The 24,229-nt window shown below is 41.2% G+C and overlaps 1 protein-coding gene across 1 annotated transcript; it reads left to right on the top strand.

The window, feature by feature from the left end:
* The first annotated feature begins 9 nt into the window (after positions 1-9).
* LOC121991949 (protein PAT1 homolog) lies at positions 10-10,216 on the top strand. Its single transcript, XM_042546038.1, has 5 exons — positions 10-375; positions 1,082-1,239; positions 1,705-1,761; positions 6,608-6,677; positions 7,670-10,216. Exons 1-5 carry the CDS (start codon positions 291-293, stop codon positions 9,694-9,696), a joined length of 2,397 nt encoding a protein of 798 aa, XP_042401972.1. The 5' UTR covers positions 10-290; the 3' UTR covers positions 9,697-10,216.
* Positions 10,217-24,229: the final 14,013 nt, after the last annotated feature.

The following is a 24,229-nucleotide window of genomic DNA, read 5'->3' as shown; positions in this document are numbered from 1 at the left end:
TCCGCCCTTATAAATCGGAAACCCTAATAAAAAGAGAGGCCGGACGATGAAGAAAAGGAGCGATAGATTCTACCTTTTCTGTCGGAGGAAAAAAATCTCCTCTCTTCTCTTTGTTATTGTTGTTTCTGTCATAGTTTAGGATTTGTTTATAGAATTTCGCTTTTTAGAGTTTGGAGGCAAATCTTGGATCAGCTCTAGCGTAGCGACGCTAGGGTGTAGATTCGAAACCAGGTTTCTTGTGCTGCCTGCCTCTGTGTTCTGTGATAAAGGAAGCTAGGGCACCTTTTTCTATGGCGGCTATAAATCGGAAAAATGGGGGTATGGTGGACACAGGCGCTGGTGAACGGATTGGAGGGGCTGGTGAAGGCGTTTCAGGTGAGATTTTTCTTTTTTAGTTTGCCTCGAATTTTCTGCGTTTTGTTTTTAAGGATTTTGTCTTCCGTTGGCGCTGTAGATGTGATTTTGTGGGTTGAATTAATCGAAATTTGAATCTTGGCATCTCATACATCTAGTTATCTTGCTTGCTTCTTGGTCGTTCCTTTCCCCGAGCCAATGGGTGATCTTAATACGAGTTAGACAAGTGGATGTCTATACAGTGGCAAATCCATCTGGTTTCCGCTGGTGGACATAATTATCATATGTGGTTTTCCTTCATTTTTGGCATATGCCTTTTAAGTTATCTGTCATAACCAATTTGCATGGTCTTCGATTTTGTAGTCAGCAGCCAGCCCACCGGGCAAACCTTATCGGTCTAGGACCAAACATTAATCATAAAGACAAATATTAACCGGATGTTGGTTTTTATCTGATCTAGGATGATACTTGCACATGCCTTTCTATATTCTTCTTGTATGCTGTATCATGATAGCGTAGAAAAGAGGTAGTGTATAATCCAGAGTGTTTAATTGCACTCGTTAATAACAGTAAATTCTTGTCGATAATGGTTCATGCAGTCAGCTCCTAGAAACAAGTGATACTAGCTACTGTCACATTGAGGTTTTTATTCACATTGCTATGTTTAGCTTATGACTGTGCTTTTATATTTTGACTGATTTTTTATTATGTTGCTCCTTGGCTGCAGATACAGTTCAATTTGATGCTACACAATATGCATTTTTTGGAAGTGTCACAGAAGAGGTTGAGTTAGGTGGATTAGAAGATGAAGATAGTGTTAATGATCCCCACTTTGTTGGGATTGGTGATGATTATCAGTTTTCTAGCCTAGGAGAAAGATTAGAGGTTAGTGCCCATGAAAATTTCTATATGTATTTTATAGCAATGGTTGTCTGAAAATGTTTTTGTGATATAATTATGCTTACTAGTTTCTCTTAATTTGTTAACATATCTTTATTTGAAGTCGGCTTCACTATTGGTTTCTATTAATTCATTCTCAGCTCTTTCTGCTAGTTTTTCTTATAGTTAGGGTTAACTTCATTTCAGTTACCCTTTCCTTGTTGGGTGTTATTTCCTATTCATTTTAGAGCAATTTTTCCACTGTACCTAACAAATTTGTGCATGTTTTTATGTGCTTAAAGATGTACAAGTATACTTCATTGTCACATTTCTGTTGTAACACATTGGAGGATTAATTTGTATTATGTTTCCAACTTATACTGTGATTCTTCTGGGGCTTCTCTTACTCTGGTAATGAATAGGGGTGGCATATGATGTTGTATACTAATGGAACAATTTCTCCATTTCCAGGGACAAGAAATCGAGTCAATAACTGATATTGATGACCTTGCAAGTACATTTTCAAAGGTTAGTATCTCTTTGTTTGCAAATTTTCATCTGTGTTGATAGATACTTATGCAGCAAGCTAATGTTGACTTCCCTAGTGTTTAGAAATTGATATGTATTCCTAACACTACAAGACCAGAAAGCCTTGAAGCAAGTAATAATCGCAATTCACAAGGTTCATCAATAATTTTGTCTAAGGTTTCTTAGGTCATCTTGAGCTGATATGGAATCGAAGTCATGGTTGGGTTCAATGGGCATCCTTGCAATTTTGAATTGTTACTAACCAAATGTAGCATACCTTTATGTCATTTTCTCATGGGCATGGACAGTATCTGTGGCTGGGATTTATAGTCTCATGTAAGACAGATGATTGGTATATCCAGTGGTTTAGCAAAGCAAGCAGAAGGTTCAGTAAGCCTGTAATATAGTATCCTTATAGCTGTACTATTATCCATACATCTGAAAATCTTTATTCTTATCCATCCCATCTTTCTTCTTCCATCTATTGCCCCTATCATGGATGTTGGTGCAGCGGCAAGAGGGGAGGGGTGAATTGCGTGAAACAAAAAAATATCCTCCTCATTCTTTCAACTCTTAAGGTGCAACAATAATAAATAAAAATAAAAGAACAGAATTAAAGAAGAGACTCAGTGATTGACTTTGTTACAACTTAGGTGGTTGTTAATCCAAGGCGGTTGAAAAGCTCATCAGAATCTCCTTTTCTGAAGGCGGAGAAGCCTTTAACACAATAAAAACTTAAGTAGTTGCTAGGAAGTTAGTACAAGAGTTGACGATTAATTCCCTAGCTCCAGGGCCCTTTTTATAAGGCCTGGAAACTCTTTATTCGGCTTGAGGGCGCCTCCCATAAGCATGGAGGGCGCCTCCAGCGTGGCATTTGGATAAAGTTTTATCCAAATGCGAAACGGTCACTTTGACTGGTTTGAGGGCGCTCTCAACGCTATGGATACCGCCCTCAATGTGGAGGGCACCCTCCATGCTGCAACGTATAAATAGCTCCAGCTTTCTTTTGGATCTTTCGTCGCTCCGTTCGCTTGGGTGATTGCGGCCAACCGAAATAGGGCTCACTCGAACTCAATTTTCGACCTTCTCCTCGAGCAGGCTTTCGCTCCGACTTCTCGTCACTCGAACGTCGCGTACGTTCTTCTCGTCCACCGGTTTACTCTTCCACAACTCTTTCGTCCCTCGGACGCACCGAGCCCGTCGGCTTCCTTCCTGTGCCATCCTTCTCTTTAGCTGCGTCTTCCGCTCGACTTCCTGTGTTCCTAAGCTTCTGCACACTTAGACACAGGGATCGAAACCAAACATGACCTAATTTAACTTGGTTGATCATATCAAAACAACCACGGGGTCCAACAATTTTCCCCTTTTTGATGTGCATCAACCCAAGTTCAAGTTAGGGTAATAACATACAAGTAGTAAAAAACATTTTAAGTATAAAGTTTGCAATAAAAGAAATTGCAACAAAATTGATTTTAGAATATTTTTTTAACTTCCCCTGAACTTGTACTTATTTCTCCCCCTTTGATTACATAAAAAAAAGACAGGGTATAAATAAAATAAGTTTCAAAAAAAATTTCTGAGTTATGAAATTTTCAAATAATTGACAAGGATTTAAAATCATTATCTTAATCAATTTGTTAATTAAATATTCAATTCGATAATCAACTTCCAAGCTGTGGCGAGGAACTAGACCTTCTTGGTTATTGGATCATCAACCACTTCTAGACAAAGCCTTTTAAGAAATTTAAACATTTAATTTCTTCTGAAAGCCATGATTAACAGAAGGTTTAATCTAGATATGATTTTTGAACCCAATAGAGGTTCGTTAGTTAGATATCTAGGGGTACATATCCTTTAGGTATTCTTCTAAGTTGTCCTTGATGTTTTTTAATGTACCAGTTTAATTTTCCATAAATCTTAAGTTTTGACTTTTGAAAATTGTTTGGTTTTTGACAACATGTATCTGTTTTCAAATTTTCAATTTTCAATTTTAATTTTTCATTTTCTGATTTAAAGTTATCTAACATTCTGTTTAACTCAGTATTCTCTTTTTCTATTTTTACTAAATCTTTTGAAAGTACTTTAATGAACTTAAAAGAGTGCTCAGGTGAAAGAGTACGTACCTCACTTACCATAAGTGTTAATGCTCCCTCTTCATTGCTGCTTTCTTCTGATGATCCTCCTCCCCCCCCTTCCTTCCTTCCTTCATCTATGCTCATCTTTGAGCTGGTCTCATCTTCTTCTTGATGGATTGCCGTTAGGGCTAGTCCGGCGTATGCTTTGACTTCAGATTCGGAGGATGATGAATCATCCTACGTGGCTTTGAGGTTATGTTTGGACCGAGCTGGTTTCTTGTTCTTTTCTTTATCTTTGCTCTTTAATTTTGGGTAATCGTCTTTGATATGCCCTTCTTCGATGCAGTTGTAGCAATGGACGGTCCTTTTGTTTTGTTGATGCCTTCTTGACTGCGATTTAAACTTATTAGGCTTACGAAATTTATTGAACTTTTTTACCAGTAGAGCCATTTCGTCTTCATCGATGGATGTCTCGAACTCTTGATCTTCCGTTCTTGCCTTTAAGGCAATGTTGAGGTTTGTCTTTTCTATGTCTTTTGAATCTGTGATTCGAGATTCGTGAAGTTCGAAAGTAGAAAAAATAGAATTTCTAGTGTACTTACCTTAAAATCCTTAGAGATGTAGTATGTATCTACTAAGGACGCCCATTCTGAAGTTCTCGGGAAGGCGTTGAGCGCATACCGGATCGAATCTCGGTTTGTTACCGATTCTCCGAGATTGTTTAGCTAAGTTATCAGCTCCTTGATTCGTGCTTGGAGTTGCGCTACCTTTTCTCCATTGTTCATCCGGAGATTTGTTAGTTGAGTTCGGAGGATGTCCCGCCTTGCTAACTTCGCTTCTGAAGTACCTTCGTGGAGCTCCAGGAACTTCTCCCATAGATCTTTGGCGGAGACGTAGCTGCCGATTCGGTTGACCTCCTGGGGCGGAAGGATGCCGAGCAGATAGAACTCTGCTTTACCGTTCGTCATGAAATCGGCTTGCTCTTTCTTCGTCCACTGATGTTCTTCTTTCTCGACTCCTTGCTGATCCGTAGGTGCTACAAAATCGTATTTCATTGTTAATAGAATATCGAAATTGTTTTAAAAAATACCTCCATTCGGCGTTTCCATGTTGCGAAGTCTCCGTCGAATTTTGGGTGGTGAATACTTGCACCGGCCATTGTCTTGATCTTTGTTGCTTCAGATGGCGATTAGTCCTTCTGAGCTTGTTGAGCTCTGATACCAATTGTTGGTGCAGCGGCCCGACAAGAGGGGAAGGGTGAATTGCCTGAAACAAAAAAAAATACCCTCCTCGTTCTTTCAACTCTTAAGGTGCAACAATAATAAATTAAAATAAAAGAACATAATTAAAGAAAAGACTCAGGGATTGACTTGGTTACAACTTAGGTGGTTGTTAATCCAAGGCGGTTGTAAAGCTCAGTCAGAATCTCCTTCTCTAAAGGCGGAGAAGCCTTTTACACAATAAAAGCTTAAGTAGTTGCTAGGAAGTTAGTACAAGAGTTGATGATTAATTCCCTAGCTTCAGGGCTCTTTTTGTAGGGTCTGAAAACTCTATTTTCAGCTTGAGGGCTCCTCCCATAAGCATGGAGGGCGCCTCCAGCGTGACATTTGGATAAAGTTTTATCCAAACGCGAAACGGTCACTTTGACTAGTTTGAGGGCATCCTCAACGCTATGGAGGGTGCCCTCAATGTGGAGGGCGCCCTCAATGCTACAACGTATAAATAGCTCCAGCTTTCTTTTGGATATTTCGTTGCTCCGTTCGCTTGGGTGATTGCGGCCAATCGAAATAGGGCTCACCCAAACCCAATTTCCGGCCTTCTGCTTGAGCAGCCTTCCGCTCCGACTTCTCGTCCCTCGAATGTCGCGTACGTTCTTTTCGTCCACTGGTGTACTCTTCCGCAACTCTTTCGTCCCTCGGACGCACCGAGTCCATTGACTCCCTTCTTGTGTTGTTCTTCTCGTCAGCTGCGTCTTCCGCTCGACTTCCTATGCTCCTAAGCTTTTGCACACTTAGACACAGGGATCAAAACCAAACAGGACCTAATCTAACATGGTTGATCACATCAAAACAACCATGGGGTCTAACAATAGATACTAAGTTATTTGTTACACAAATTGCAAAGAACATTTTTAAAATGAAAATCATAAAATAAATTTTAATGTGGAATTACAATCAGATTGGTCTTTATGCATAAATATAGGTTAATTATGCTATTGGGTATGATGATCCCCTCTTTCTTGGACTGATATCTGAAATTGACAACCTGATTATGCTAACACAACATTTCATAAACAAATTGAAATTTGGAATTACAATCAGATCGGTCTAAATATATAAATGTTGGCTGAATATGATAATGAACATGATGATCCACTCTCTATTGGATTGGTATCTTCAATTGAAAACAGGAATATACTGACAATTATATGACATTTGGACACAACCCAATGATCAAATAAGCAGCAGAACATGCACTTCTAGAAGCACTTGCTGTGTGGCATTTCTTACTGTGTGACTTTTGTCATGGTTGGATATATTATTACAGTTTACTACTAAAGTTTTTGTAATTAATAAGCAACTTTTGTGATTGTTTTGTTTCTTATTGTTCTGACCTTGAATCTCTGATTGTTTTGTTTTTTAGTATCTTATTGGTAGAACAAATTGTGGAAATGCTAACATGTTGTGAATGCCTTGCCAATTTACTTATTAAAATACAACATATTCATGATTTTTTGCAACAATCAATTGTGCTTTTTTTTTTGGTTTCAGTTGGACAGAGGTATTGTTGAACCAAGGATCACAGAAGTACTTGATGGCAGAGATTCTTTTTCTAGGGAAAGTGAGTAATAGTGTTCCGTTCTAAGCCCTTTGCACAATAGATCTTCCATGCATTTTTTGTTAAATGGGATATCTAAAAGCAAGTTACCTAACTTTCAAGGAAAGTCATTATGTTTCCCTTGTGCCCAAGTAGAGGAAAGGAGAAAATGGAGTTTTGTTGTGTTTCGTTGGACTTATGAGCTTATTATTTATTCATTCATGCTCTTCAAGTACAAATCGAGGCGAGAGGAGTATGTAATCAAAACTACATGTTCATGGACCTATGAGTTCAATGCAGTATCCATTCATGATCTTAAATTATTGTAGAAATGGGGGACACATTATGAAAACACTGCATGTTATGAAATACAAAGGCATTTAATTGTTGGTAATCCACTTCCATGTTTATGGTTGTATATCGTAATCAACAATTTCAGGGGAATACCTAAACTTCCTAATCTCACAAGGTTTTCTAGGTTGCAAGTGGCATCAACATGCTTGATGTGCTGTCACCACCGTGAATTAATTGGTTTGGTGATTTCTTTGCGAAATGGCATAATACTGAAACAAGCCTCTACATGATCTTCATGCCTGTTCCTCTAGAATGTTCACACATATTTCTTCGTGCTTCATTTAAGATGATACCTCTTTAGCACTTAAATTACCTACTTATGAATGCATTTTGGGGATGTTGTTTAGACAAGTAAATTTATGTTGCAGTTCTCAGTCTTTTGGACTGGGGTGGCATTTAATTTAAGACCATTTCAGATTATTATTTCCTTCTCAGCCATTAAGAAGTTCATAAAAGCAAGTATTTTTAAATTGACAGGAATTTATGATCTTCCCATGCAGTAATGTGTTGCTTGTTCTTCCATTTGCTTATGTTATTCTTTTATTCATGTCCAACAAAATCCTCTCATTCACTATCTTTTGTGTTCTTGATATTTTCTTGAAATGTATTTTATTTTGTTTCTGAATCGATCTGTTGTGATCTTGAAAATATTATCCATTCAGGTTCTTCGTTTACTGGAGAGTGGGTACAGGACCCAGGCTTTTCAAATTGGCAAGATCATCATATATTGGATGCTGAGGCTGGCCAGGATGGTAAAAGATGGTCATCACATCCGCATCCTCTTTCAGGTCATGCTCCAGATTCCAGACCTCTCTACAGAACGTCATCCTCTCCTCAACAGAAGCAACTATTTAAACCAAGTGAACCGGTCCATTTACCAATATCTTCTCATACATCCTTACCTCCATGCGGTGAACCTACACAATTCCATCATAATGCCTTCCAAGGCGTTGCGTCACCTTCTAGTTCTGGCCTCCAGGTGCCTTTCTCTCCACCGAATCCCTACCTTTTTTCCAAACTTCGTCCAGCAGCAGCACCTGGATCAAATCAAGATGGATATTTTACTCAGTTTGGTCCACACGGACTTCCAATTAATAGCAGGCAACAGGGTCACTGGTCAGAATCGCCTAGTATACTTTCATCGAATGTGTTGGCTGATCCAACACAAAATCAGAGTCATTTCAACAATCAAATTCCTTCTCAACTGGTGCATCAGCAACATGGAATGCCCCCGAATTTGCCTTCAATGGTGCGATTCCCCAGCATGCAAACACAACAGTTCCACCCTAGTCAATCCTCAACACAGATGATGAATACGTTTGAAACTACGATGAGGTTGGCTGAGTTCAAGGACCCGAGATTTAGACCAATGCACAGGGGAAGAGAGTACTTTGGGTTTGCTCAACACCCTTCTGATATTGGCTTCCATAGGATAGATAATGGGTGGCCGAGGTTTCATTCCAAATTCATGACAACCGAAGAGCTTGAGAACATTGCTAGAATGCAACATGCTGCGACCCACTGCAATGACCCCTACACAGATGATTACTATCACCAAGCTTGTCTAGCAAAGAAATATTCAGGATCAAATTTGAAGCACTATTTCTGCCCTAATGTCACCAAAGATTTATCGTCTAGATCCAAGTCCAAGGATGACCCACATCCATATCTCCAGGTGGATGCACTTGGTAGGCTTGCTTTCTCATCAATCCGTAGACCTCGTCCTCTTCTTGAGGTTGAACCAAAATCAGCATCTGCAGATAATATTTCTGACCAGAAATCTTCTGCAAAGCCCTTAGACCAGGAGCCTATGCTGGCTGCTAGGATCACCATTGAGGATGGTCTTTGCCTTTTACTTGATGTAGATGATCTTGATCGCATATTGCAATTCAGTCAGCTGCAAGATGGTGGCTCTCAACTTAAGAGAAAAAGAGAGATGCTCCTGCAAGAAGTTGCGGCATCTTTTCATCTAGTTGATCCTCTCAGTCATTCCGGTCAATCTGGGGCAAACCTAGAGGGTGATCTAGTGTTTCTTCGCCTACTTTCTCTTCCAAAAGGCCGTAAGCTACTCTCTCGGTACCTGGAACTTCTTACCCCTGGAAGTGAGATCACCCGCGTCATCTGCATGGCCATTTTTCGCCACCTGAGGTTTCTGTTTGGTGTAAGGCCATTGGATACAAGTGCAGCGGAAAGCACCACCAAACTAGCAAAAACCACTGCTGCATGCATGCATCTCATGGACTTGAACTCTCTTAGCGCATGCGTAGCTGCTGTTGTTTGTTCCTCAGAACAGCCACCTCTTCGTCCACTAGGAAGTCTTGCTGGTGATGGTGCTTCTGTGATCATTAAATCTGTTCTTGATAAAGCAACAGTGCTTCTAACAAATGATAACACAGCTAGCAACTATAGTATTTCTAGCCGCCATCTCTGGCAGGCATCCTTCAATTCCTTCTTTGGTCTTCTCACAAAGTATTGTCACAGTAAATTTGAAACTGTGATGCAGTCCCTCCACATGCAGGCTCCAGCTGCAGCGGTTGCTGGATCAGAAATCACCAAAGCTATAAGTAGGGAGATGCCTGTGGAGTTGTTGCGGGCGAGTCTTCCTCATACAAATGAGCATCAGCGAAAGCTGTTACTAGATTTTGCTCAGAGAACAATCCCTTCTAATGGAGGAAGTAATGGGCAGTAACTTCTGGATGAGTGCCTGATTAGTGTTCTATTGCATCCAATGTATGATGAAAGAAAAGTGCTGCTTCTGAGACCAGCCATTAAGTTGATGGCGAGTGGCACCTCAACACGCAACTTTCTACCGATTCACAAATTATGTTATCCTCTCGTGGTGGTAACTTACTGCCTGTGCTTTTGGATGTGTCTCCCAATCTTCATATATATCATTTGCATTTAGATATCGTAGGAGTTTGACCAGAAGTTCACTTCTGGGGAGCTTATTTTGTTGCTCTTTAACACAACTCCGTATGGATGGGGTTAGGAGTTGTACCAGTTTTCCCGCCGGTGTTTTGATTCTTGTATGGTCGGTGGTAGATTGATGTTTGTTTTAGCTACTTCGGTTGGCATTTCAGCAGGTTCTTGTTTATCCACGCTATTTCTACAAGTTGTCTAATTGTAATCGACCATAATCCGTTTACTATCAAGTTATGTTTCTTTTTGCTAGTCAATAAATAAATCCTTTCTCCCGTTTTTGATATGAATTCCAAATGCCTTGTTATAGTGTTTGTGTGCATGACTTTTAGTTAGAATTATCAGCTCTTTATTCTCAGAGTCAATCTAAATGGCCTCTACTATTCAGGCAATTTGTTTTGTCAATTTAAATTCAAAACTCTAAATTAGCTTTGGATTGCTTAATATTATATTTTCTTTATTTGATATTTACGAAGTTCTACTTTATAAATAAACATATTTTCATATATATATATATATATACTCAATATTTACTAAATAAAAGTTATATTGCAAAGTTATATATAAATATTTCGATACTTGGATTATAAAGTTTTCCTTATACTTGGGCAATTCTACAACATTTTTTTTACTTTTAATTCAAAATTAAAATATTAAAATCATTTGTAGTTTTATAATATCATAATCATACAACTCCTAATTAATTAATAGAAGCTAAATGATTAATTCCACCCAATTTTAATCAACTAATTAATGAATTAAAATCAATTTCACTCGTACTTTGTCTTTAATACAGGGAGTAGGGTGAGATTCCAAAATGGGTATTGAAGTCAAAAGTATTGTCTCACGTAGCAGTTAAAGTCTAAAAAGAGTCAACTTAAGCCTCGAGCCAGCCGATAAAGACTGATAAGAAGGATTAATTTAATCCCTCAAGAAGAGAGAAGGGGTAAAGACGTAATCCCTTGAGCCCTGGTTGGATAAACACCACTCGAACAACCATGGGTGGTCACACCCTCGAGGTCTTTCAATGAGCTAAGGAAAGGTTGCCCAGTATAGGTCCGAGCAGATGCTTTTTAGTGGTTGGCTCATGGTCCGATGGGCAAGATCTCTCCCCTCAGGTCCAATCAGACTCCATGTCCGATCGGAACAAGACTTTCTGGCTGAGTAAATAGCAACCGCCGAATACATTGAGTCATCGAAAGTAATCTAAACCGTACTAATACCCTGCCCTTTTATCTGATTGGACCTGATTGGGAGTGTGCTCTGATCGAATATCATGAAAGGTTAGGGCCGCTACAGGAATATCACTAGAGCCCATTAAGGCCTAAAAGCTCAGAAAGACCCACCGTTATGGGAAAGCAGACCGTTAGAGCGTTCAACCCATCAGTCCGATATATCTTTTAATGTGGGTATAATGGTCTTTGTCAGAGAATCACTGGAATATCCTCTGTGCAACTAGTATAGTAGACGTTTCCACCAGTTGTACGTAGAAACTAGTCGGTGCAATTTGGGCAATATGACAATATGATTGACCTTATTATAGCAATACGCCTTGTTATGTGTGCTAAGAGAAACAACACTATATAAAGGGTTCATTCCTCATGCGCAAGTAAGTTTTTTCGATTGCTCTTCATTATTTCTCATCACTGTTCTTCGATTACCCTTATTCAGCCTCTTTAATAATTTAAGTGTTGGAGTGACTTAGCCTGGACCCCTCCCTAGCCCATTTACTTACGTTTTCCTCTTCTTCCATTCTCTGTGACATGGCAGGCTCGTTCGTAGTTGGAGATTCCTCTCATTCAAGGTGATGCAGTGAACCTACTAAGTGTGGGTCAAAGGACGGAGATAGCAACTGACGTGGAGGTCAGAGTCAAGGAAGTCAACGTCGGAAAACCAACGAGCTCACCGAAGGGGTGTCGGGCGGATCACTCCTACAATGGTCGATCAGACATGAATTGCCCAACCGACAAAGGGTTGATCCAAATAGAACGTCCTTGCAGTCAAGATCATCAAATGTTTGTCACGGAGCAGAAGAGAGTTGGGACAATCAGAGCGTTAGTCCGGTCGGGCGGAAACAAGCTATCGAGTAGAGTCACTGCAGGCAAGAGCAGCTGAGTCCGGCCGAGCAGAGGAGTATTTAGCCGAGAGGCTATCCCACTCAGCCGAGCAAAGAGATCACTGACGTATCTCTTAATATCCTTTTGGAAGATAGTGCCACTGACATAGGGTCAATAGGAGGATCGTACGATGGAAACTTCTGCTGTCTTGTCAAGGATATGCATGCACTGTTAAGGTATGGTGTCAGATGTACTTTTTTGATAAGTCCTTTTATAGGATAAATTGGAGAACATGCCTATATCTCGAGGAGTGTGCACGTCGCCCACCAGGGCACTATATAAAGGGGTCCATGAACCGACGGAGGTACGCGCTATTTGCTATTCATTCCTACCTTGTTATTGCTCCGTTTTCTTCCCTCTTTTCGGTGACTGACTTGAGCATCGGAGGGCCAACTCTGGGGACCCCTTCCTTGTCTCAACACTGACGTTTCTTGTGATTGTAGAGCGGAGCGAGGTCCACATCTAGTCAACACAGAAGCCACATCCTCAGCTTGCCATCTCCATGATTTTCGGATAGGATCATATTGGCGTTGTCTGTAGGAACGTAGTCTGCATCCAAAACACGAAGATAGAGGACGCTGGACGATTCACCACGATGACTTTAACAAAGGAGGAGTTGGATATGCTGATACAAGCCCGAGCAACAAAAATGGTGGAGCAACAACAGCAATAAGCGCTGACCGAGCGCTAGGTATAAGAGCCCGTAGCCTCAACAGCGGGTCATCAAGTCGGATATAGAGATCGACTCGAGCATGTACCCATTCGAGGATAGAGTAAGAAGTCGACCGACACATACGGAAACACACCCAATACACTGATCCCCTTCCATCTGGCATTGTTCCACACTTTGTCAGAGGAGCTAGGCCTAGCAGATAGGAAACGAGGATCCTCCTCGAACTCATTGAAGGGGAATTCTTCCGCTCCCTCATCCGGAGGCCGCCAAAGGACTTCGACCACCTGCTCAGGAGGACCATAGAATAATACATAAACGTAGAAGAGGCCCAAGCAGTGAGAAGGAAGGAGGTGTCTGCCAAACCCACAGTAGTGCCTGAGCAGCGACCACCGAGTAGCCATCAACCATCCAAGGGGCCCCTATCGGAAGGAGCACAGCAACACCAGTAGCCTAGAACACATGTCGTGTAGCATGTAGTAGCAGGTCGCCCGAAAGCTTCAAAATGTAAGTCATGGGTGTTACTGTTTTGCTCCTTCCATCAGTCGGCAACTCACAACACGTACGACTGCTATGATCTGATGCCAATTGCAAGACGACCGACTCCTTGAGGATATCGACGCCATAGGCGCCGATTAGCCGGGTGAAGGGATGAAGAAAAAATGACAGTCGAACCACGCCATCATCAACCTCAGCGGAGGAACAACACAAGTCCCGCCCGAGCTTCTGTTGAATAGAGCAGACCCTCGGCTCGAGAAGAAGAGAACCGAAACAATGCAGCTCAGGGAGAGATTAAAATGATCGTCGGTGGGCCACTCGATGATGATTCCAACCGAGCAAGGAAGTCACACACTCGGTGACTAGAAATACATGTTGTTGGATGCAGCAAGGAGAAGGCTGAGGGGGCTGAGATCAGTTTCTACCCTCAAGACCTAGAGGGAGTGGAAATCTCTCACGACGATACCTTGATCATTCGAGCGGTAATAACTAATTATATTATTCACCTAACCTTTGTTGATATAGGAAACTCGGTGAATATTATATTCAAGAAGGCGTTTGACTAGCTGTAAATTGACTGAAGCGAGTTGCAGCCAATGACGACCCTACTCTATGGGTTCACAAACAACAAAGTATTGCCGATCGGCCAGGCTCGGCTGGCTATATCGCTCGATGAGGAGCCTCTCAAGAGGAGAAGGACCATAAATTTCATTGTGGTAGACACACAGTCCGCCTACAATGTCTTATTGGGCCAACCGACCCTCAGTGAGTTTCAAGCGATGGTGTTCACCTTTTGCTAGAAAATAAAGTTTCCGGTGGATAATGAGGTAGGCGAAGTCAAAGTTGACAGTTGGCCGCTCGACGATGTTACGTCGAAATGGTCAAGACAGAGGCAAGGGCAGCATGGAAGATTTAGCGTTTGGAGGTGAACACCATCATAGAGAAACCTCCCATGCTGGTCTATGAGGAAAAGGAGGAAATCCAGATCCACCCCTGCCAGTCGGAGGCCACCACCTTCATCGCCGCCGACCTGACAGAGGAGAAGAATGCAGAGTTGGTCACCTGCCTCATATAAAATCACAATGTGCTTGCCTAGTTGATCCATGAGCTCCTAGGCATCTTGCTAAGTGTAGCTCGGCACGAGCTTCACGTCTGACCGGATACTCGCCTGGTGAAACAACAGAAGAGAGACTTTAGTGTGGAGGAGAACCAAATCATTCGAGCAGAGATAGAAAATTACTGGAGGTTGGTCACATCCGCGAGGTTCAATTACCGAGCTGGCTCGGCAACATCGTGCTGGTCTCGAAGCCAGGTAACAACTGCGAGTCTGCATTGACTTTCATGATTTGAACAAGGGTTGCCCGAAGGACTTCTATCCTCTGCCTAGGATAGACTAGATGGTAGACTCCACTGCAGGTTGCGAGCTAATCTTCATGCTCGACGCATATCAAGGTTACCACCAAGTGTTGCTCGCTCGAGAGGATCAAGAGAAGGTCAGCTTCATCACTGCCGATGGAACTTATTGCTATAATGTCATGCCATTCGGATTGAAAAATATCGGCGCCACCTACCAGAGACTGATGAACAAGGTGTTCTGACGATAGATCGACCGCAACATGAAGATATTTGTCAACGATATATTAATAAAATCCCTCTGAGCTGCTGACCTTTATGCAAACATCAAAGAAACTTGTTGAACTTTAAGGGCATATGAGATCAAGCTGCATTCGAACAAGTGCTTGTTCGGAGTAAAGAGTGGTTGCTTCCTTGGATATATCGTCACCAAATGAGGGATCAAGGTGAATCCGAGAAAGGTGAAGGTGTTACAGGACATGCCCCCGCCTCGCAACTTGAAGGAGATACAACGGCTGACCGGACTAATCACTGCGCTATCAAGGTTCATCTCCAAATCATCTGACTTGAGTCACCTTTTCTTCAAGGTGCTATGCAAAGCAACGAAATTCCAATGGGACACAGAGTGCAACAAGGCGCTGGAGGAGCTCAAAAAGTACCTTAACTTCTTACCTGTATTGGCCAAGCCAAGCGCTGGCGAGCCGCTCTGGATCTACTTGTCGTCCACTGAGTATGTGGTTGGCTCAGCGTTGGTAAGGCAGAACGACCATAAGAAACAGCTTGTATATTTCCCAAGTCATATATTAAAAGATGCAGAGTCTCGTTACACCAGTCTTGAAAAATTTGCATACGCACTAGTACTCGTCGCTCGGAGACTCCGTCCGTACTTCCTTTCTTATTCGATCGTCGTGATGACGAATATTGCCTTGGGAAGGGTCCTACTAGGGATGACAATTTCACCCGAACTCGATGGAGGATCCGACATCTGACCCGAATGGAGGAGGGTACGGAGGGACTATCAATACCCGATACTTGACCCGAATACTCAATTAAATAATATATATACATATATTAAAGAAAATTTTCTTTTTCCAAAATCAACTTTCTATTTTTGTTGATATTAAGAGGAGACTATAAAGATGTTTAATCTGTTTTTTAATTATATATATATATTTTTCAATAGGTGGTTAATTTTAATATATTTTTGTTGAATGATAATAGTTGAATAGAAAGAAGAAAAATTATAACTATAGAAGATATCCAATCATTTAATGGGTATGGGTATACCCATCGGAGATCCTATACCCGATGGGTATGGGGACGGAGGATATAAAATCTGACCCAAACTCGACCCATTGCCATCCCTAGGTCCTACTTAACCCAGAGGCATCCGGATGGCTAATCAAATGGACAACCGAGCTGAGCGAATTCGATATTCAATATCAATCCCGAACGACGATCAAAGCCCAGACCTTAGTTGATTTTGTGATTGAGATCCAAAATGCTGAGCCAGATGCGACTTAGAAAATATATGTACATGGTTCATTTACTTAGCAAGGCAGCAGGATCAGTATTCTCTTGATTTCACCACGGGAGGACATGATGCAGTTATCCGTGCAGCTAGATTATCGGGCTACAAATAATGAAGCCGAGTATGAAGCCTTAATAATCGGCTTACAGGCAGCTTGGCATGTAGGAGCCACTAGAGTGCTCATCCACTCGAATTCCTAGCTGGTGGCTCAGCAGCTATTGGGGGCGTTCAAATAAGCAATTCCCCACTCAAGCTATATATTGAAGCATTCAAGAAGTTGAAGGAAAACTTCTAAGAAGTTATTATACAGAAGATCCCTCGATCAGACAACTAAGCCGTGGATGAGTTGACAAAGCTAGCCAGTTCATTATCGTCGGTCGTGATAAGTCAGCCGATCGAGCAGGTCTTATTGGTGGTACACATCGATAGGATGGATGGAATAACCTTTCCGAGTGACTGGAGGACCCTATTGATAGAGTTCCTCCAATCGGGTAGCACTCCAGCCGATCAGGAAGAAACTCGCCTGTTGAAAAAGAGGGCGGGGTGGTTCACCTTGATCAGGGATCAGCTATATAAAAGAGCTTTCTCAAGGCCACTGCTTAAGTGTGTCGGATCTGAGGAAGTGGAATACATCCTTCAAGAAGTGCATCAGGGGTCCTGCGGAAGTCATCCAGATGGCAGATCGCTGGCCCGAAAGATCCTATTAGCGGGATATTTTTGGCCCACACTACAAGATGATATCACTTGAACAGTGGCCACCTGCCTGTCATGTAAAAAATATCACAACATCTTGCACCGACCGACTGAGGAGATGAATGCATCATGGTGTTTTGTCCGTTCGACCAATGGGCATGGATATCGTTGGACCATTTTCAATGGCGACTAGTCAGTGTAGATTTCTACTTGTCACAGTAGATTATTTCTTAAAGTGGTGGAGGCCAAGCTGCTAGCCAAGATAATCGAACACAGGGTCATCAAATTTATATGGCAGAATATCTTGTGCTGGTTCGACATCGCTTGTCGGCTCGTCTCGAACAACGGACGACATTTTGTAGGATGGATGCTCAGGGAGTGGTGCGAAGGCTATGACATTGCGCAGACTTTCACCTTGGTGGCCTACCCCCAGAGCAAAGGACAGGCGAAAGTCACCAATTGGGAAATCCTCAGAGGGTTGCGAACTCGGCTCGACCATGCTGGAGGCAGCTGGGTCGATGAACTCCCTAGTGTATTGTGGGCTCATCACACCACATCAAGAGAGGCGACCGACGTCACATTATTTCATTTGGTGTACGGAGGTGAAGCAGTGGTTCCAGTGGAAGTTGGAGTAGAGTCCGATCGGGTGCAGCTCTACGATGATGGAACACAAACCGGAGACTCATGGAGTTTGACCTGGTGGATAAACCGCTGGATAAGGCCGGCGTCCGACTCATGGGGTATAGGCAGCGAATGAAGCAAAACTACAATCGGAGGGTGATCCCAAGGTGATTACAGGTCAGCGACCTGGTGTGAAAAAGCATAAAGTTAGTCGGCGACGTCGCCAAGTTGGAGCTTCCATGGAGAGGACCTTTTAAAGTTATTCAGAAGCTCCATTCGGAAGCCTACTACCTACAGGACTAAAACGGCAGAAGGATCGACCGGCCCTGGAGCGCGAACCATCTCCAACCCTATAGGGCGGGGTAAGAGGTGTATGGTTACATCCATATGTACTTGTATAAGTGTATGTGTTGTGAATGCAGGAAGACAATGAATAATAATCCCAAGTGTTCCAGACTTTTGTGGTGTTCGACCAAGTTAAAAGTCAAGCGGCGACTATAAATCCTTGTCTTCATCAACAGTCGAGCGGTGACTATAAACCCTAATCCTCATCAACAGTCGATCGACGACTATAAATCCTAGTTTACGATAACAGTCGAGCGGCGACTATAAATCCTAGTCTACGACAACAGTCGAGCGGCGACTATAAACCCTATTCTTCGTCAACAGTTGAGTGACGACTATAAACCCTAGTCTATGACAATAGTCGAGCAACGACTATAAACCCTAATCTTCGTCAACAATCGAGTGGCAACAATAAACCTTTATCTTCGTCAACAGTTTAGCAGCGACTATAAACTCGAGTCTTCATCAACAGTCGAGCTTCGACTATAAATCTTAGTCTACGTTAACAGTCGAGCAGCGACTATAAACCCTAGTCTTCGTCGACAGTTGAGCAACGACTATAAATCCTAGTATTCATCAACAGCTAAGCAGCGACCATAAATCTAAATTTACGATAAATAAAATCGATCAACGAATATATAAGCCAAGAATAAGGCTGATAAGAAGATGAGATGCTTCTAGAAGTAACAATTTTCAACTAAAATATGGTCGTTCGGCTAGGTCGGGATGAGCACTTGGACGTCCTGGAGACTAGCTACACTAACGATCGGGAATGTGGGGAGTTACACTTAGAAAAATTTTGTGAAACACTAAGTAGTACAAAGCCTCACTTGAGCCGAACGGCGATGCATTTGTTAACACTTGTAAATTCTGACAGAAAGAAGAAATAGCAAATGCATCAAAGCGAAGAAATACCGAACGACGATGCATGAAGGAATGTTTGTAAAAATTAACAGAAGAAAGATGCGTTGAACGGGCGATCATGCATTAACACTTAGAAGATTTTTACAAAATATCGGGAGATAGTACAAAAAGCTTTTGCCGGAAGGGCCTTAGTGAAAGGATCTGTCAGGTTATCTACTGATGCAATCTTGGCGACGACAACTTCTCCTCGCTTGACGATGTCTCGTATCAGGTGGTACTTACGCTCTATATGCTTACTTGCCTTATGAGCTCGTGGTTCCTTCGAGTTTGCAACTGAACCGCTATTATCATAATAAATTGTGATGATTTTGGGCAAACCAGAAATCATATCTAAGTCCATTAGGAAGTTCCTGAGCCATACAACTTCTTTGACTGCCTCAGAGGCTGGCACATACTCAACTTCCATGGTTGAGTCTGAAATGTATTTCTGCTTAACACTCCTCGATGCAATGACTCCTCCTCTTAGAGTAAACACATAGCCTAATGTATACTTACTATTGTCCCTATATGATTGGAAGTCTGAATCCGTGTAACCCAAGGGGAGCATATCATCTGCTTGGTAAACTAGCATATAATCTCTAGTCTTTCTCAGGTACTTCAATATATGCTTTACATGTTAGTGAGAGCCCTAGAGCCGATCATGTGATGATTGTTGTATGGACTCGATGTATCATATTCCTATATATATCTATAAGACATTTGTTTATGGTTATTATACTTACTTGTATTGGTGCCAAATAACTGAGTATAATAGCGTCATTGAGTAGAAGGTTCTTATCTATATCAATCGATTGGTTGAATTGATAGTGAGATGATATAGAGAACACTACTCTTAATCATTCCTAGTCAAGTATTAATATTCAGGGACAATGTTAATGCGATGAGACTAGCATGTAGGTCAACTCGATGACTTGATCTCACAAGTCATGGATATTAGATATCAAGTTGACACATGGGTATGCATTGGAGAATGTATACTGAATGACCCGCCATGAGAAAATATCATGGATCGTTATATGAGTGTCATATACTTTCTCATGTGACTATTAGTATGACTATCAGTCCTTGGACCTGAAGTCACCATGGTTCCCTACATAAGGAGTTACATACTTTGGTTTCGTTAAACGTCACCCGTAAATGAGTGGACTATAAAGACGATTACTGGGTATGTAACAAATTATGCGGAGGGATGTGAGTGATGTAGATGAGATCTATCCCTCCTATATGACGAGAGTGACATCATGATTCTTGATAGAGTGAGACCACTAAGTGCATGGTCATGCCCAAATAAGTCAATATGAGATATTGAGCTTATTTGATTAGAGTGAGTCTACTTGGAGTTCAAGACATAAATTGATTAGAGGATGACACGGTCTATGCCTCAATTGATCAATTTAGATGTCAAGAATAGAAGGACATTTACACATATTGTGAGAGTCATAATTAATAGTCACAATGGTGATGTTGGATCTCAACATTCTTGTAACTTGGGTAGTAATTATGTGTTGCTAGAAACTGCTCATTACTTATGTTTCTAAATGGGTTTAGGAGCATTGCCAACGTTACAAGAACCTATAGGGTCACACATAAAGGGCAGTTAGATGGAGATTAGGTTCATATGATGGACCAAGAGGATTAGGTTCATGTGATGAACCAAATTGGATTAAGAGTAATCCAAATTAGACTAATTGAGTTGGACTCAATTTGATTCATGTGTCGAATAAGTCTAATTTAGACTATGATTCATTGAGTCAATTTAATTCAATGAATAGAGATTCATTAAATTAAATTGACTTGAATCAAATGTTAGATTTGATCAACCATGAGAGATAAGAAGTCAAGTTTGACTTGACTTGAGAGGGAAGATGAAGGGTCAAGTTTGACTTGACCAAATGCTACTTCATTGTGACTTGGCATGGGCCGACCAATGATGATGTTCCACATCATCAAGGCTACATCATTGTGTGTCACCTCATGAGGGAGACCAAGAGCCATGATTCTTGGTATTACATGGAGGTTTAAAACCTCTCAAGAGTGGCCGACCACATTGAGTGAATTCATGGGGTGTGAATTCAAGTCTTCTTCCTCCTCTCTTCTTCTTCTCTCCTTCTCCTCCATTGCCGAAACCTCTCAAGGGTGCTAGCACACTCTAAGTGGTTTTTCTCCACCTTTTGTTCGTGTGGATACGTGTATAGGAGTGTACACTCGACACTCTACGAGATCCGGCAACCATTTGGATGAGCGGGATAAGCGAAGAGCATCGCTACAAGGGTAACACTTCTTTCATGTAGATCTAAGGTAGATCTAGTATAGACAAACATGTACATGAATTTTTATTTATCTTCGCACGGATCCGTGGCTAGCTTCGGGGGTTCCGCAACGTAAAAAGTGATTTTTGAGGCTCGAATTGCTAACATTACAGCAGTCCAATGTCCTTGTCCTGGGTTACTTTGATATCTGTTAACCATGCCCATGACAAAGCAAATATCTGGTCTCGTACACAACATTACATACATTAGGCTTCCCACAGCCGAAGCATAAGGAACTGCCTTCATGTCCTCTATCTCCTTTGATGTCTTCGGAGACATCTCTTTAGATAAAGTTACTCTATGCCGAAAAGGTAAGAAACCTTTCTTGGAGTTTTGCATGCTAAAGCGAGCAAGGATTGTATCTATATATGAAGCTTGAGATAGACACAACATCCTTTTCTTGTGATCCCTTATGACTTTAATCCCAAGGATGTGTGCATATTCTCCTAAGTCCTTCATATCGAATTGTTTGGACAACCATACCCTTACGTCCGATAACACTTTGACATTGTTGCCAATTAACAAAATATCATCTACGTATAGTACAAGAAATACCACCACATTTTCGTTACACTTCTTGTATACACAAGACTCATCCAAACACTGAATAAATCCATATGACTGGATTACTTCATCAAACCGAATGTTCCAAGATCTTGAAGCTTGTTTCAGTCCATAAATGGACCGATTGAGCTTGCACATTACATGCTCTTTGTCTTTTTCAATGAACCCCTCTGGTTGCTTCATATGGATGTTTTCTTCAAAACTTCCATTAAGGAAAACTGTCTTGACATCCATTTGTCAAATCTCATAATCCATATGAGCAGCAATGGATAAGAGTATCCGGATAGACTTAAACATAGCTACCGACGAAAATGTCTCCTTATAATCGATTCTCTCTTTCTGAGTATACCCTTTTGCAACAAGCCATACTTTGAAGATTTCTACCTTCCCGTCTATCATTCTTTTCCTTTTGTAGATCCACTTGCACCCAACGGCTTTTACATCTTTTGGTGGTTCTACAAGCTCCCAAACATTATTAGAATACATTGATTCTATTTCAGAATTCATTGCCTTTTGCCAAGATACTGCATTTTTATCTTGGAGTGCTTCGTCATATGTCCGGGGATCATGTTCATGTTTACCCAAGATCAAGTCCAAAGACTCCCCTAAAAACATGAATCTCTCAGGTTGCCTCACAACCCTCCCACTACGACGAGACACTGTCTGTGGTTGTGTATCATGTGTGACACGTGTTGTAGTCTCTTGTGGTACTTCATCTTGTACTGTTGGTAATAAAGTAGACGTGTCCTCTCTAATTTCTTCTAAAACAATTTTACTTCTGGGTTTGTGGTCTATTATATAGTATTCTTCTAAAAACTAGGCATTGGTGCTAACAATGACCTTATGATCTTTAGGACTATAAAATGAACCACCTTTCATTCCTCTAGGATAACCCACAAACACGCGAATTTCTGTACGAGATTCTAACTTATCAGCATATGCTTTCAGCACATGTGCTGGACTCCCCCAAATCTGAATATGTCTTAGACTGGGCTTTCGCCCATTCCACAATTCTGTGGGAGTAGAGGATACTGATTTAGAAGGTACCAAGTTTAGAATGTGCGCTGCTGTTTCCAGAGTATATCCCCAAAATGAATTTGGTAATTCTGAATAACTCATCAATGATCTAACCATCTCCATAAGAGTCCTATTCCTTCGTTCTGCCACACCATTCTGTTGAGGTGTACCTGGTGCGGACAACTGGGATTGAATCCCAGCTTCTGATAAGTAATTCCTAAACTCTCCTAAGAGGTATTCGCCACCACGATCAGACCGTAGTGTCTTGATACTTTTACCAAGACGGTTCTCCACATTAGCCTTGTACTCTTTGAACTTATCAAAGCACTCAGACTTGCGGTGCATTAAATAAATGTATCAGTATCTCGAATAATCGTCTATAAAGGAGACAAAGTATTTGAAACCACCTCTTACCTGGATAGACATAGGACCACACAAATCAGAATGAACCAGTTTTAACACATCTTTTGCTCTATATCCCTTGGTCTTAAAAGGTCTCTTGGTTATTTTACCTTCTAAGCAAGATTCACAAGTTGAAAAGTTTTCCAACACTAATGAACCCAAGAGTCCATCAGCTATAAGCCTTTGAATCCTACTTAAATTAATATGTCCAAGCCTTAGATGCCAAAAATATGTCTGGTTCATTTCCGAAGGTTCCTTTCTCTTATTAGAGTTAGAAGATGTGTTATTAATTTTCATATTTTGCATTGTGAGAGAAATTGGATTTAAAGTATATAAATTGTCAACTAATGCACCAGAATAGATAATAATCCTTTTTCTCTTTATAACCACATTGTCATTAAAAGAAACAGAATATCCATATAAATACAGTTTAAAAACTAAAATTAAATTCTTTCTAAAACTGGGTACATAAAGACAATTTCTTAAAACCAAAATTATATTTCTATCAAAAGATAAGTAGACGTCTGCCACTGCAACAACCACCACCTTAGTAGCATTACCCATGTAAACGGTTATTTCTCCTTCAAATAGTCGTCGGGTTTCCTGGAACCCCTGCAAAGAGTTGCAGACATGATCAATGGCTCTCGTATCTACACACCAGGTGCTGGTAGATACTATTGCTAAACATGTTTCAACTACTAGAGCATGAGATATACCTTTATTGTTCACTTTCCTACGAGGGCAGTCCGTCTTCCAATGTCCAGTCTGCTTGCAGATGAAGCACTTGCCCTTCGACTTTTTCATTCCAGATTTTTGTCCTGTACCTTGTGGTTTATTCACCTTCTTTACTGAAACAGCCTATTTCTTCTTCTTCTTGCTTTTCAACTTAGAAGTAGAACCATTTTCAACATAGTGAATATGAAAATTATGATGAAATAGCTCTTCTACTGCCTGAAGTTCTGTCAGTAGTTCCGCCAATGAATACATCCTTTTATTAATATTATAGTTCAGGCGAAAATGCTCAAAACTTCTGGGTAGCGTTTGGAGAATCATATTGATCTAGGTTTCCCCATCAATTTCTCCTCCAAGAATTTGTATTTCGTTTAAATAAGTCATCATATTTAGGATATGATCCCTTACAGGAGTCCCCTCTGTCATGGTGGCTGTCATTAACTTTCTCATAGCTTCTTGCCTAGCGGCTCGATCCTGGTGACCAAAGAGATCCTTGAGATTGTTCATTATATCATATGCTGTTGGTA

Source organism: Zingiber officinale, chromosome 1B (genome assembly GCF_018446385.1).
Source record: "Zingiber officinale cultivar Zhangliang chromosome 1B, Zo_v1.1, whole genome shotgun sequence".
NCBI lineage: Eukaryota > Viridiplantae > Streptophyta > Magnoliopsida > Zingiberales > Zingiberaceae > Zingiber > Zingiber officinale.
The sequence above is the reverse complement of the archived record's forward strand: the minus strand, read 5'-3'. Positions and strand labels throughout refer to the sequence as shown.

Coding starts and splice junctions, on each gene's coding strand:
- LOC121991949 (XM_042546038.1), top strand. CDS start 291: ATGGCGGCTATAAATCGGAAAAATGGGGGTATGGTGGACACAGGCGCT. Junction 1,240..1,704: donor GCCTAGGAGAAAGATTAGAG/GTTAGTGCCCAT, acceptor CTCCATTTCCAG/GGACAAGAAATCGAGTCAAT. Junction 1,762..6,607: donor TTGCAAGTACATTTTCAAAG/GTTAGTATCTCT, acceptor TTTTGGTTTCAG/TTGGACAGAGGTATTGTTGA.